The following is a 14510-nucleotide window of genomic DNA, read 5'->3' as shown; positions in this document are numbered from 1 at the left end:
ATTTACTAGGCCTTGCAAATTATTTACCAGGTTTGTACCGTAATCAGCACCATCCACAACAATGAAAGCCATATCACTGTCCTCATGCTCTCTGTTTTCAGTGAGCATAAGTTTACATGTTGACCCCTAATTACTTCAACTAAATCTAACATATGAAACACTTGTTTAGAACATAAACAACATGGTATTTAATGTAAACACAAGTTGAGTCAATTGTAAAGTGTTAGCCAAAGCTTCAGAGCTGTTTTGTTTCGCTTATTGCAAAGCAAGAAGCTGATGGAGGACAAAAAGTACTCATCTGCTGCTGTAATTAATTCTCTGTATTTCATACAGTTTGCAACAACATGAGAAAACATGAGGCACTGACTTTAGAATTTAATCTTTGTGATAAATGATTAGGTCAGAGGTCACAGGGGTCAATGATGTTGAATATGTCAATGATTAGGCCTCTATAGATAATGTCCAAATTGAGACTTTGGGCTTACTTTGGACTAGAGGGCTTTGACTCTTTCAAGAATGAAGACCTCAATAGAGCAGCCTGTGATATCTGACGTTTGACCATGTTAATGAAGATAACACCAACAGGACACAGAGATTAATGGTAATCGACCTGATGATGCACTGACACACAGAAAGTCTGTCAACAAGCTGGAAAGGAATTTGTGAGGGGAAGTAAGATGTCTGGTGCTGCAGATGCTGATATGATGTCTGAGACACTAAATAGTGAGTTCATGGTACTCGACTATAGTGAAAACTGGGGCTACAGTAAGTATGGTCCAGAGACCCCCAGGAATCCTTAAGGGGGGTTGCAGGGGGTCCCCAGCAAAAAGGGGAATTATTTATTTCCCTTCATGAGTAACACAATGACTATGTATGACTATGTTGATAATGGGTTTCATACACTTTAAGTAATAAAACACCAAAAGCAAAAATCTTATCAGATGGGGGGGCCCTGGTCTAATTTGTGTCAGTTTAGGGGGTCCTTGACGTGAAAACGTTTAAGAACCACTGATTTAAGCGGCTTGAACAGGCTGGAAATTTCCGACACCAGTACTGTGGAGCCCCTGTTGTATCCAGCCTTAGAGCACCTCTGCCTAGGCTACATGAAGAAAAGCCCATGAATGGAAGGAGTGAAGGGAAGAAAAGGAGAACCAACACCGATCCTTCACCATATTGAAACTGTTGCCCCACATGCACTTCACGGCTTCTACTCTCAGACGTCTTTAAGTAGGCTATCATCCGATATCAATTCATGACACAGTCTCAGTACTTTGCGTCAGGCAGAGTGCTGTAGTTGAATCACCGAGATTGCTTTGCTGGCACCGCGTTTTACTTCCGCTAAAACAGCTCAATAAAACGCTTAAACACTCCAGATACACCTATCATAAAACTACTTAACATGAATTTTCTCCGCTCCTAAAACACACCCGGTATTTCAACTATAAGTAGTCCCAAGATCCTCCTTCAGGCTATTCCTTAAAGCCAGATATATTACCCTGAAGTGTAAACGGACCCTACTACTGATATGAGAGGTTGTTTTTTTTTAACTAGAAACTACAAAATATACAAACAATATAAAAATATTCAATTTACCATACCTGGAGCGCGGCTGCATTGTTACACTACTACTACCACTACTACAGTGAATTAATGCACTGTACCAGCAGAAGATGGCGAAATAGTGCAGACAGTGATTACGTCATTTCCCATCTGGCTGACACCCTCAAAACAAACTTGTTTTAACATATATGTGTCCGGCCCAAATAAATGACACAACGTTATGTCTGAGGAGGGCTTATGAAGAATAATGATGATACATATGCGACTAGTCTGTATGACATCCTTTTAGTGGTAGACACAGGATTGCCTAAAATGAATGTTAATAGAAGCACAAGCATTATGAGTGTCTATAAAAGTTTGTAAATCTGTAAATGACAATGTTTTATTAAGACTTAGCCTTTACTATGTGCGTTTTCTTTCACTCCTATGATAGGCTATTTTTCTTGTAGACAAAATCTGTCCTTACACAAGAACATGAAATGACAAGGTTATAGACCTGACGCGATTCTTCAACAGGGCCACTCAAAATGTGCCAACAGAGTAAGAAAAAAAACATGAACTCTCAGTAGCTTTTCTCAAGGTTAGCAGACGCTGTGAATACGCAGATAAACTTTACCACATCATCTCACACATACACATTTCAGATCATGGTCACGTTTTGGTGACTTCACAGAGAGTTACATTCCTGAAATCAGCTTTTTTTCTCAGTTGGAGACACGGCTTTTGTCTGTAATTGGACAAGCCGTCCCCAGTTTACTGGTCCGAAGTCTGAAAATTGCCCCTAAAAGTAGCCTAGGACAGAGGCACACACACACACTCTCTCTCTCTCTCTCTCTCTCTCTCTCTCTCTCTCTCTCTCTCTCTCTCTCTCTCTCTCTCTCTCTCTCTCTCTCTCTCTCTTTCTCTCTCTCTCTCACTCCCTCCCTCCCTCTCTTTCTTTCTTTCTTTCTTTTTCTGTATGTCCTTGTAAGGACAATCATTGACTTAACAATAATAACCTAATTCTAATATTAACCTTAAAACCAACCAAGTCTTTACCCTCAAATTGCTCTTTGAACGTCGGTTTTAAACTGGGAGTGGTCCTCTTAAACATAGAAAGACAAACACACACACAGAGAGAGAGAGAGAGAGAGAGAGAGAGAGAGAGAGAGAGAGAGAGAGAGAGAGAGAGAGAGAGAGATGCGAGTGGCGGTTTGCAGAATCCTTGTTCAGTAAGGTGATGAAAGACAGGCAGGTATCAAATTCATAAATTGAAGGAGTCAAAATAAGTACAGGCATGTGTGGCACACTGGAAAAGGGCCAACAGTTGAACATCATTAGGAACCGTGATGGACGCAAGCTGTCAATCATACAATTTACTGGGTAACCCATCACTCACAATATTAGAATGTTTGCTATCACTACTTGGTTTTTACTAACTAACTAAAATATTTTCTAGAGTAAGTTTAAGGAGCTCCACGGATCATCTGGTAAACTATGGCATTTCACTCATATTCATCCAAAGTTTTAAACAGGACCAAGTATGAGGTTCATTTCATGTCAGTTGGTATTTCATTAATTCTTAATTGTTTACCACTAATGTACAATATTAACAAAGGCCCTGATGTAGAGGAACCCTGTGTCAGAAAATAATCTAACTGTGGTATTTTTTGATATTATATATAATGATATTACTACCGCAGGGTACGAAAACATATTATTCATTTAATGTTTTTAAATTCAATTAAAAGACTCCTTGGAGGGTTCTGGGGACAAATCTAATCACATGTATAGGTTTAAAGATGTTTTACAGCGAGTCTTTGCCTTTGGCATCAGAGGTCAGCTTACCTGATTCCCAAAAACGCCAATGGAGCAGGCGGTGGAAACCTCATCCGCGCCGAACCACACTGAAGCCAGGCGGGAGGGCATCCCGAGGATGAAGACCTGGGATAGAGAACTTGCGAACTGTCCAAGCATGGTCACCCCGAACAGGTCGGGTCTGGCGCTGGCCACCTTGATCCACGTCCCGGCACAGTTGAGCGCGTTGGCCATCAGCGCAGTTACGCGAAGCCCTTTCTTATCCAGGAGCCAGGTGACCGGGAAGATGAAGGGGATGTAGGTGAGCATGTATATCATGGACAGCCAGTCTACAGCGAACAATTCCACGTTGTAGAACTTCATAATGATGTTGCTGATGATCCCGTACTGGATCCATTGGTACGCGTTGCTCAGGGAGTAGACGCTGAACAGGAACACGATGGCCCAGCGCCTCTTGTATAAACGCGTATTGGCCGTGGAGCCGCCGCTACCGTTTGGGATGCTGCTGCATTCAATTTGTTCCGCGGCGTCTGGAGCTTTGGCTGCTGGATGTGGACCATTCTCCGTCATCTGAGCGCTCCTGTCCTGAGAGCCCCGCTTACTGTCTCCCATGTTCTGCCTCAGTTGAAATGAGCGCACTTAGAAGGGTAAATAAGTCCTCTTCCAATGCAGTAAGCCTACACAAGGGGGTCTTGAAAACCAACAACAACCAAAAAAAAAAAAAAAAAAAGAAGCTGACAATAATGGAAAAATAGCAAGTAGGCTTTCACCTTTGTACCATTAACTTCTTGAAGAATCCTCTCAATCAGTCTGAAAATACACCTCATTTGCCCTTTCAAATGGACTTGGCTACACAGCAGACTTATCAGATGCCTTAATTCCAAAGAACTGACTGCTTCCCAGAAGTTCATTCAATATTACAGCTGTCTGAGAAATCCTCTTTGTAGTACAGGCCACACTTCGTGTGCCGACTTTTACTCCACCCAGCTGCTGAGATAAGAAATGACACTGACTGATAACTGGGAGTTACATAAAAACACAGTCAACAGAAGAAAAAAAAAAGTCATTATTGATGCCTATTTTAACTGACTCTCCTGCTGCAAAATATCAATCCACCACAGCAAAAAGTACAGATATTCTTACATGTATTGTTTGGTTTCACTTGCCTCAGTCATCACGTTGTTAATCTGCATGTTAAATCCTCACTGGTAAGCACAATGAATGCCTTGTTGTTTGCTGTTGCTCAGTACATGCTGACAACTTGTTGTTGTGCAATGAAGTGAACCACAAATATAAATATATTGTATTACTTCATGAAACATATAGCCAATTTTATCAGCCTTTCCAGTGTTGTAATTTGTGTAGAATTAACTAGTGAAATTAAACCATTCACCCTGCAGGAGCACATAAGTATGAACCATACCTTGTGGGGAAACTGTCGAGGATAATAGTAAAGATTTTTTTTAAATAAAATTTCTGCCAGGAATTGTGTGAAACTGATAAAAAAAAAAAGTAGGATTTATCAGTGCTGCTACTGTCCACCAGATGGTAATGTTTACCAGAATATTATTTACTACTACATGTGTGTTTTATTGTATCTTTTTGTCATCACTTTACCTTCTTTTCACAAAAGCCCTTCTAGAGACAGACTAACATCAGCTATAAACACTTTGATACTTGCATTGGATGTTCTCAGTTTGTCTTGTCACTGTAGCTGTCCCTATCAAATAAACCTTGCACAAATGAATACAAATATTAATACATAACACATAATAATACATTCAAACTTACATTCTCAATTTTTTTGGACTAAATAAATTCCAGTAAAAAAAAAGAAACTAAACATTTATTTCTTGAGGAAATACAAAATGGGATTTTGTGATAGCTTATATGCTTATATAACATCATATACAAAAGTATAAAAACATAGTTGGTAGTAACAATATGGTAACAGAAAATAAAGTACAATGTAAACAGTCCTTTTATATATATATATATACATACATATATATATATATATACATACATATATGTGTGTGTATGTGTGTTTGTACATACATGACGCCTGCGCCAAAAAAAAAGGAAATAGGAAAACAAGTAAAACTGCTCTCCCATCAAATGTATCATAAAACAGAAATGATCAGACAATCATAAAGGAAAGATTGTGACTTTGTATACAGGTCTGACTAATTGCTTTTGAATAACTGTGTAATTACTGTTTTTCCATCAGTTGCTGGGGCAAATTAAAAGGATCATTCCGGTAGTAGGAAAGTAATTGACTTATATGTAACCTGGCTACATACAGACATCTATAAAACTGTTAAATCGAATTTAGCTGGTAAACCACAAAAAGAAAAAAATTTACACCAAAGGAACGACTAAATTTACTGAGCTCAATTTTCTAAGTTATTTTCCACTTGTGTTTTTTAATTTTTTTGCAACTGACTACTGGAAAGGTGTTTAAATATTGTCTACATTTAGCCAACAGCTAGTTATACAGACCTGTGCAACAAATCCAGAAATGTAAGAGCGTTTACCCAAAAGCTGTGTTATGTTAACACTTTTACCTTCATACTGAAAGAAGCTCTGCTGACCAAAATGACAACTAAATATGAAAGCTAGAGAGAGACAAAGAAATAAGTTTGATTTAACAGCCAAAACACTGTCCAATCTTACTGGATCCACATTTTGTTGTGTAATGCTCTGTGTCTGGGAGTAGGAGGGCTTGGCTGGTTCTCCCCCATCACCGAGTGCCCAAAGCTAAGTGCTGCTTGTTGGCTGCTTGTTGTCCACTGTAAACTGTAGAAACTAATCGAGCCTTCACTTGGCCTCCAGCTGCAGCAGCAAGGGGTTCACCTCGCTCTCCGGGGTTTTGACACTGTCTGTCCTGACAATACACGTGGGACGATGGCGGTTAAGCATGAGGATCAGCTGCTGTCGCTCAAGCTTCAGCTCCTCAATTTGGGCTTTAAGATCAGAGTTTAACATTTCTAGTCGCTCCGATTCCTGTGGGAACATTAAGGGAAAAGGGAGTAATTAATGGGGAAAGGACGAAAATACAGGAGAAAAAAACTGCGATGAAATGGGAATGTTGTTTTGACAATTAGGACATGTATGATAAAGACATAAGATATGTCTCACCTTTTGTAGATAATCTGTCCTCTCTTTCTTTTTGTTTCGACATCGCGCTGCAGCCACTTTGTTTTTCTCTCTCCTTCGTTTCCTTCTATCGTCCTCTTCATCTCTCTAAACAGCAGTGCAGGTAAAAAGATTTGGCCATAAATTAGGGTGTGATGAATCGGCGGTGTATCAGGAGACTCCCCATGTGTAAGAACAGTATTGAAAATAATGATTGTACCTTCTTTACAGTTTTTGCACAGAAAGAGGACTGGGGACTTTGCCCCCATCACTTATATTGAAAGCACATTATGAAGACATCTCTTAATGGGCAGAATGAACGCGAGGAATGATTACAGCAAAGAAGCTGTATGATGCCTGTCACCCTTAATTTTCTCTGGACTTTTATGTTGGAGAAATTCCTGCAGTACATTTGACAACAGTAAAATGCTCCACTATGTCCACTAGGTGGACCTGTTGTTTAAGATATGACACAAAACTCTCATTTTCAAGTTCTTTCATTCCAAGCATATCTGTTAATTTCATAAAGTATTGGGTGCATTTACATATAGTCAATAAAGACCCTGTATATGCAAATACAGTATAGGAATGTTTTGTTTAATCTGTTCTTTACCGTCATAAAAATAACACATACTGGATAAAAAATTAAATGAGTTTACACAAGGTAATATTTGTGACCATCTGCTCAGTGCTTTGTATACCTCAGTCTTGATGACCAGGGGCCTCTTCCCCAGACTGTCCAAGAAGTGCAGAGGTGACAGCATAGTTCCAAACTCCTGGAGGTCTACAAATTTGAGTTTGTCAGTCAGCGTGGTGGCTGAGATCCCAGCTAGTGGGCCCAGACTGGGCAGGGAGCCTGCTGTCACAGAGGGATCTGGGATTTGTCCTGGCATCGTGTCAGACTCGGTCGTGACCACAGCTAGGAGGCAGAGGGAGAAAACAGGAGTTACTCAAATGGCAACTAAACCAGATCAATGAAAAACACATAAAACTCTGTTTACTCTACGTGCTATGGTACATACACATTGATACTTTATGGCGTGAGGGTGGAAAACATCCATTTTACATTTACAAATGGAGACAAATAGATGTGCTTTGTTTGACCAACAGTCAGATAAAGGTCTTTTAAGGAGGCATTTGCCTAAGGTGCAATGCTCCTTAGCAGTCGGGGCTCTCATGAATTGCTGGTCTGTTATAAGACCCGGATACTGCGGCTTCCTTTCATTAAGCTATTTTATTATTTTGCTTCTGAATGAATATACTACCATTTACAGAGATCTTGGCAAGAATTTACATTATTTCATCCCCAGAGGCAAAAAACGGAGATGAACAACAGTGTACAAAGCAGGCTTAAACAAATTCCCCTTTATTCAAAAGGGAGCTAAAGATAGCCTTTACCCATTAACCGTGGTTTCCTCTGTATGAGACTAATGTTAGGGGTGTGGAATGTGGCTGCCAAAATTCAGCATTATGGAGGTAAAGCTTGAACCCAAATACAACTTTTTTTTACTCTTTTTAGCAAAATGAAAAATTAAAAGGTGACACTGTACACTGAACAGATTCTCAGTATGTTTTGTGGGAAATGCTGAATGCTGACATTTAAATACATCAAAAGAAGCAAAGCCAGCCAAAGACAGGATGTGAAAACAGGTTTGTGGCAAGAGGAGAGTTTATGTTCTGTACTTAAACATCTGTCTAAGATGCTGAGAACACCAATTTACAAGGTACAGGAGAATAACTTTCAATTTTTACACTTCCCCAAATTACAGGTCAAAAAGACATAGCGGAACTCTGAAGACTGTGGTGTTGACACATGATGGCCATAAGAGACATTTGCCCTAGAAAGGGTTAGGGTTAGGGTTAGAGAGCACACCAGTTAAATGTAGAAAATGTGGAATTACATTAGAAATTTTGGTTTGAATTTAAAAAACAAACAAACCCAACACCAACCCAAGCAAAAGACAAAACCATGTTAAAAAGGTTCTGAAATATGTTAATAAAAGGGTCTTTCATGCTCACAATATGGACCAATGACCTCTATGTCAACATACAATACACAGCTTAGGCGTGATCAAGCATTCCCTCATAATGGTAACTTTATTAGACCCCTGATGGTCCAAGGAACTAATTAACTTACCCTCATCAGGTTGCAGGCTATTATGAGTATTTTTTACTCTGTGCATTTTTACATGGGAATGCCTGAGGTTATTATATAAATACACATTCGCCGTAGTATACTATGTACAATAACCTCAAGTCGACTACATTGTGTTGTAGCATGCATACCGAAGCCATTGGTCAAGTTGAAAGCGGAAGTTTTTCTTCAGTGCGGCATTTATCTTACGTAACTTTGTCTTTCCATCAGAGGGCTGCAGTGATAAAATGTAACAGCTTTTCGTTCAGGAGATCTTTCGCTTTGGATAAACGACATTTTTAAGAATCAGCGCAAATCACCAACACACATGCAGGACTAGACAAGTGAAGGACATTTTGTTCTGAATTATGCACGCCGTGAATACACGTTAGAGCATGCAAACAAAAGAAACCCATCTTTCTGTAGCATGCTCAGCAAGATGTCACTTTGAAGAGCGAAAAGCACGTCAAACTCACAAATGCAATGAATTGCAGCCTAACATCGAAAACATACTCCTCGCTTGTTCGCAAACTATGCTCGTTAGACTATGCGCGCCGCGCCAATAAACTATTTAGTATGTAAAAATGTTCAGCTCTCGACTAAACAAGTTCAGTATACGGACCTGACTTTGATCCCAGGTGTAACAAATGTCTTTTCTTCTGGTCTGCCAAGGGTCGAGAGTAGATTTTAAAAAGTGGGAATCGTTGCATCAGCCCGATTTTTAAACGTGATCCCAATCTGGGAGGATTTGGGAATGCGGAAATTAGGCTATGCCAGCCAAACGTAAGCAGGGATGTAAAAAAGTACATAGTGGGGGCAGAAGTGGGGAAGTCGCACCGCTCCTCCCATAAAGAAACACTGCAACGACAGCATATGGCTCACATGAAGGCCTGCACTGAAATACATGACAGCCTTATCTGTACTGAACCTAAAAGCACAATGCCAAATACATAATGCTAAATTATAGGCTGTATACACCTAAAGCAATGTTAAAGAAACATTGTAATGACTCCACAATGAATGAAAATACCACATATTTACACTTAATTCTGCCTTGAATATTATTTCCATATTGCAAATTCTATTATAGCATTATAACATAATACTTTTTTGTGGAACAAACTCACACCCCAGCTGCAAAATGTCATATTTTACTCTTGAGGAAATAAAGGAGACACCAGCATAAAACCCCACTCTGAATGTATTTATTGTAATTATTCAGCAGCATAGATAAGCAATCAATGCTTGTTCACTTGTTGTTGTTTTTTTTAGTTGTTTTTTTTTTTTTTAAGTTTAACAAATAAGTCAAAATCTGAAAGGTAAAAAAATAAACCATAAGTTACATCTTGATAGATATATAGTATATAGCACTGGATGTTTTCATGGAAAACTTTCAACATTTTAACAATGAGGTCAAACCACAGTTGGTGACATTGAGGTATGCATGTACTTAACATGGATGGATATGTAAATACAACATTTACAGCAATCAATACACTAATGACACCAAAACACAAAACCATACTGTAACATTAAATTCCACATTTACATCTTAGATCTAGTAACAGATCAGATATATATGAGCTTTGAAAATTATTTGGAATTTCTCAGCATGCGTTTTTTAAAAATCAAAACTTACTTCAGTCCCTCCTGTGAAAAGCCATGCTTTTAGTTACATCGCTCTGTTGGCTATGTATCAGGAGAAAGTTTATATGTTTGCTTAGTCACACACAAGACAATTCATGAATGTGTTCCTTGAAGTGTTACAGCATACTGTGGCATATGTTGTTCATATCATGTTCAAAGTCAGGAACCTGCACAAAAGAAAAAGAGAGATCATGACAACGCTTCCCTCTGAACTTTATAAGGCGAGGAGAGTTGGAGAGTTGAGGATATCAACAGATTCGGCTTTGCCCCCTCCACCTTTACTGCTGTCCAGTCCGTCTGAGAAAGAGTCCAGCTCTGGACATGCGAATGTGAACACGGACAGGTAGCTGCTACAGGTTGGGGTGGAGGTCACCACGGGAGTGCTGAGAGGCTCCAGGTCGCTGGAAACAGACTTGTACAAGGTCTCCCAGTCCGAGACCCCGAGAGAGCTGCTCAGATCTATGTCTGGTACGGATCGGGCTGTCTCCATGGGGGTTTTCTCCTCCAAACTGGGCAACATATTGTCCAGTAGCCCTTCCTTAATGTCCAGAGAGGGCTCCAGATCGCAGATGTTGATTTCAGCACTTGCACACAGCAAGATATTGGAGTTCCCGGAGATGGCTGTAGACGGATCACTGGGGATGTCCATGTCCTGGAGCGAAGGAGCTTCCTGTGTGCCATCCTCTGGAAGCCTGTCCTCATCTGGACTGGGCGGTAGCTCTGGGGACCCTGCTGGCTCCTGGAAAATAGACTCCATCTCTTCGGACATTTGGCAAACTGGTTTGTGTGTAGCAAGGATGAATTCAAGCCGTTCTTTCTCTTTGAGGAGGTTGGCTATTTCCGTCTCCAGGGCTGCTTTCTCCTCCTCCAGCTTGTCTGTCTCCTTCAGATAGATCAACATCCAAAATTATCCACATGGCAAAACACACAACAGTAGGTGCAAATAACAGCTGACTAAATGCATCAATGTTTACTTACAGCTTGCAGTGTATCTGTGAGTTCCCTCCGTCTGTTGCGACACTTTGCTGCAGCCATTTTATTCCTCTCCCTCCTTACCCTCTTTTTCTCTTCCTCCTCTGGAGACAGCTGGGATGTAAAAGAAATAATGCAGTTATTACCTTGAAGAATCCCGCCATTTCATCTCCTAATCCGCTACATCCGTTGCCAATTCACCCTCTGAAGAATGGCAAAAGCATGTTTCGCTGCAATGCGTCTAAAAATAGACCATTGTTGCAGACTTGCTGTGACCTGAATATAAATTGACTGCCTAAGGAAGGCACACAGCCAGCACACGGCACCAGAGGGGCATGCACAATAGCACTGTTACACACAAGGAATTCAGATGTGCATATGTAAATTCACACTATCAACCATTCTGTCCAATAGCAGGTAGACTTCATCTGAGCTAACCTACCTGCTCCGTTTTCCCCTTTCTGACAGCATTTTTTCCCTTATTCCCGCCCGCTTTGGGTGTTGCCTGGTGAGAGCTTTGCGGTTCATTGGCTTGCTTGCTACCCAGAGACGGGGAGACAGATGTAATAATCGTAGGCTGGACCATCCACTGGAAATCTGGGGTAGAGGAAATTGCAGTGACTGTTGGAACAAATGGAGTGGCTTCAACGCTCATGTCTTCGCAGGTCTCCTGGAAAAAATTGAAATAATCGACATTCAGAACTACAAAATAGATTTTTTTTAAATTAATTAATCTATTCCTCTTTAATTAGTGGTTTCAATTGCATCTTGTTGTCATGACAGTAACAATGAAACCCAAAAATATCCTAATTAGTGTAGGAAACAGAGGGTACCCTTGTTATATTTTCTTGAAACATACCCAACCAGAAATAGCCTTCTCCAGATCAATATTTGACTTTATCATTGTTTCTGACGTCAACACTGACGCAGGGATGCTGAGGAGTCTCCTGAATGGATTTATTTTTCTCAATGAACCGCTGCATCGACACGCTCCCGTTTGGTCCCAGGACGTCGGAATCATAACAATCTGACCCAAAGTAATATGTTGTCATATTTCCACTTGCATTAAGGACTGGTCTAATTGAATATCAAATATGTTAAAAACAACGAGAGAGACAAATTTCACCCACTTAATTAAAATCTTAGCAATCATCCCATCTCCCCCTCCCCCCGCCAGGAAGAAAATGCATTAGGGGACTCAGAGTGTGGACCTTTTTTTAAAATTTTTTAAAGGATGTTAAATCTACTGTAAACTGGCTGCCTCCAGGGCTGCACGTTGAAAATATGATCAACAAAGCCACTCATACCTTTGCATTGTTGCTCTCTGAGGAGGAAGCTGGAGAGCTCGCCTCTTCTGGCGTCTTCTGGCAGAGTGTCCCGACAGGAGACTCTGTCCGGCAGGTGGGAGAGACTGAATCCATGTCAAGCGTCAGGTTGTTATGATACATCACGAGGGAAGGGGGAAAAAACAACAACAAGTCCTGATCAATGACAAATATGACTCTGGCCTTCCGCTGAGGCAGGACGGCTGGGGTCTTTTCTCCAGGTATATACCTGGTAACTGGACGACTAGAATGGAAGCCCCTCCTTTTATGCGCTGCTAGAATTTTATGAATGAACCGAGACTGTACCATCTGGGAGGGGGATCAGACTGACAGCCACACAGGCCTACATTTCGGTTTAAAATAGCATTATTTTGACATTTATCCTCCAGTAGACTATATATTCCCTCAATGAGAAACATATGAACCATTGTCTTACATTTGGTCACAAATTCATAAACGCACTGAAAGCCGAATACAGTTCTGACTCCCATTCATAAATATCGGCTTCGTGTGAAATGAAGTGTCGCGTGAGAAACGTGAGCCTATTTTTAAATACTCCATTTCTTGAAAGATGGAAACTTGATGTTGTGTGTGTTCATTTAATAAAGCGTAAAATGCATCTGAGCGACATTCACTGTTGTCGTTGAATAATATAAAACGAGCTTATTTCATTGCAAGGATGACCATCTAAAAATACATTTTTCGCCTATTTCTTATTAACTCCTAAATGAAAATCCTCCTCTCGCTTCCTTCTTATAAAAAACACCAGCCTAGCCTAGACAATGTGTTTTTCTGGCTTGACAGACTGGCAGCCATCTCTGTAGCGTCAGCACTTAAATGCTGTTTTTATTCCGAGAGATAAGAAAGGGTGTCAGCAGACATAATGAAATGATGCTGAATTGTTTACTTGGGAGGTGAAGAAGACAGGTCGGACATGTGGGGGCGGAGAAGTCACGTGACATGGCCCGGAAATGGAGGGCGGGAGCAGCAGCATCATCATCATCATCATCCTTCACATCCACCACACAGCAGGCAGGCAGCGTGTCCACACTGGTGTTTTTCTCTCATACATTGAGCTGCTCACAGGCCACTACCACATCAGCTAACAAACAAAAACTATAACTCAATGTGTCACTGCAGTTATACTACACAGAAAGCTGGTCTGGACTGTTTCCCCCCGTTTTTTTTTTTATTTAAAAAAAAAAATGGATTTCATGCCCAAAAAATGCAAGAAGGAAAATGAAGACATTAGCTCGCTACATCCTACATTATGAAGACAGCTTTTACAGCAAATAAAGATAAATAAAGTTGGGTGATGTGACATTTGTACTGCTACCTCTTTTTTAATGGGTTGATATCTTTGGTATAACTGTCAGAAAGTGTTTCCACAAAAAAATATTTGAGAAGCTATTGGTAGTGGCATTTACAATATGCATAAAAAAAATCAATCATGACATTAATGTTCTAGTCTAATTTTAAGATATCAATATATTACCCCACAGTGGATCCACTGAGCACTTCTGTTAACTCTTTCCTCAGATCACTGATTGTTTTGCCACCACATGGACATTTGTATCCACAACGCAAGATCATGACAGGTCTGAGATTTGCTTTGATAGAGATTCACCAGTGGGTGAGTGAGGTCTTAATGTCTTTTGTAAATGAAATCATATCAACTCTGGACAAATAGTATATAAATGGGTTCATGTAAGAGCCCATTTGTGGTCAACTGTGGAGATCAAAGATGCATGATTGGAGTGATCTAAATGATGCAAAAACCTAATTATTTTCTTCGAAGTAACACAATAAACATTAATACTTTAAAACATTAAGCACAGTTGCAGACCAACTGATCAAACTAAGCACAAAGCACAGAAGAGAAGCAAAGAATTATACAGCTATAAAGAGATGAGGCACTGTGTTAACGCTGCTAAATC

General features: G+C 40.2%; 2 protein-coding genes across 2 annotated transcripts; both read right to left on the bottom strand.

Moving 5' to 3' along the window:
• Positions 1 to 5386: 5386 nt before the first annotated feature.
• On the bottom strand, positions 5387 to 9406 carry jdp2a (Jun dimerization protein 2a). The gene is made up of 4 exons (XM_062440662.1): positions 9252 to 9406; positions 7197 to 7414; positions 6499 to 6603; positions 5387 to 6363 (listed from the first exon to the last, which is right to left on the bottom strand). The coding sequence occupies exons 1-4, from the start codon at positions 9337 to 9339 to the stop codon at positions 6178 to 6180; spliced, it is 597 nt and encodes a 198-aa protein (XP_062296646.1). The 5' UTR covers positions 9340 to 9406; the 3' UTR covers positions 5387 to 6177.
• A 1084-nt stretch (positions 9407 to 10490) lies between these two features.
• On the bottom strand, positions 10491 to 12696 carry fosaa (v-fos FBJ murine osteosarcoma viral oncogene homolog Aa). The gene is made up of 4 exons (XM_062440483.1): positions 12556 to 12696; positions 11691 to 11918; positions 11255 to 11362; positions 10491 to 11159 (listed from the first exon to the last, which is right to left on the bottom strand). The coding sequence occupies exons 1-4, from the start codon at positions 12694 to 12696 to the stop codon at positions 10491 to 10493; spliced, it is 1146 nt and encodes a 381-aa protein (XP_062296467.1).
• Between the last annotated feature and the right edge of the window lie 1814 nt (positions 12697 to 14510).

The sequence above is a fragment of the Scomber scombrus genome, chromosome 19 (genome assembly GCF_963691925.1).
Source record: "Scomber scombrus chromosome 19, fScoSco1.1, whole genome shotgun sequence".
Taxonomy (NCBI): Eukaryota; Metazoa; Chordata; class Actinopteri; order Scombriformes; family Scombridae; genus Scomber; species Scomber scombrus.
Note: the sequence above shows the minus strand (reverse complement) of the source record. Positions and strands in the feature narration are given on the sequence as shown.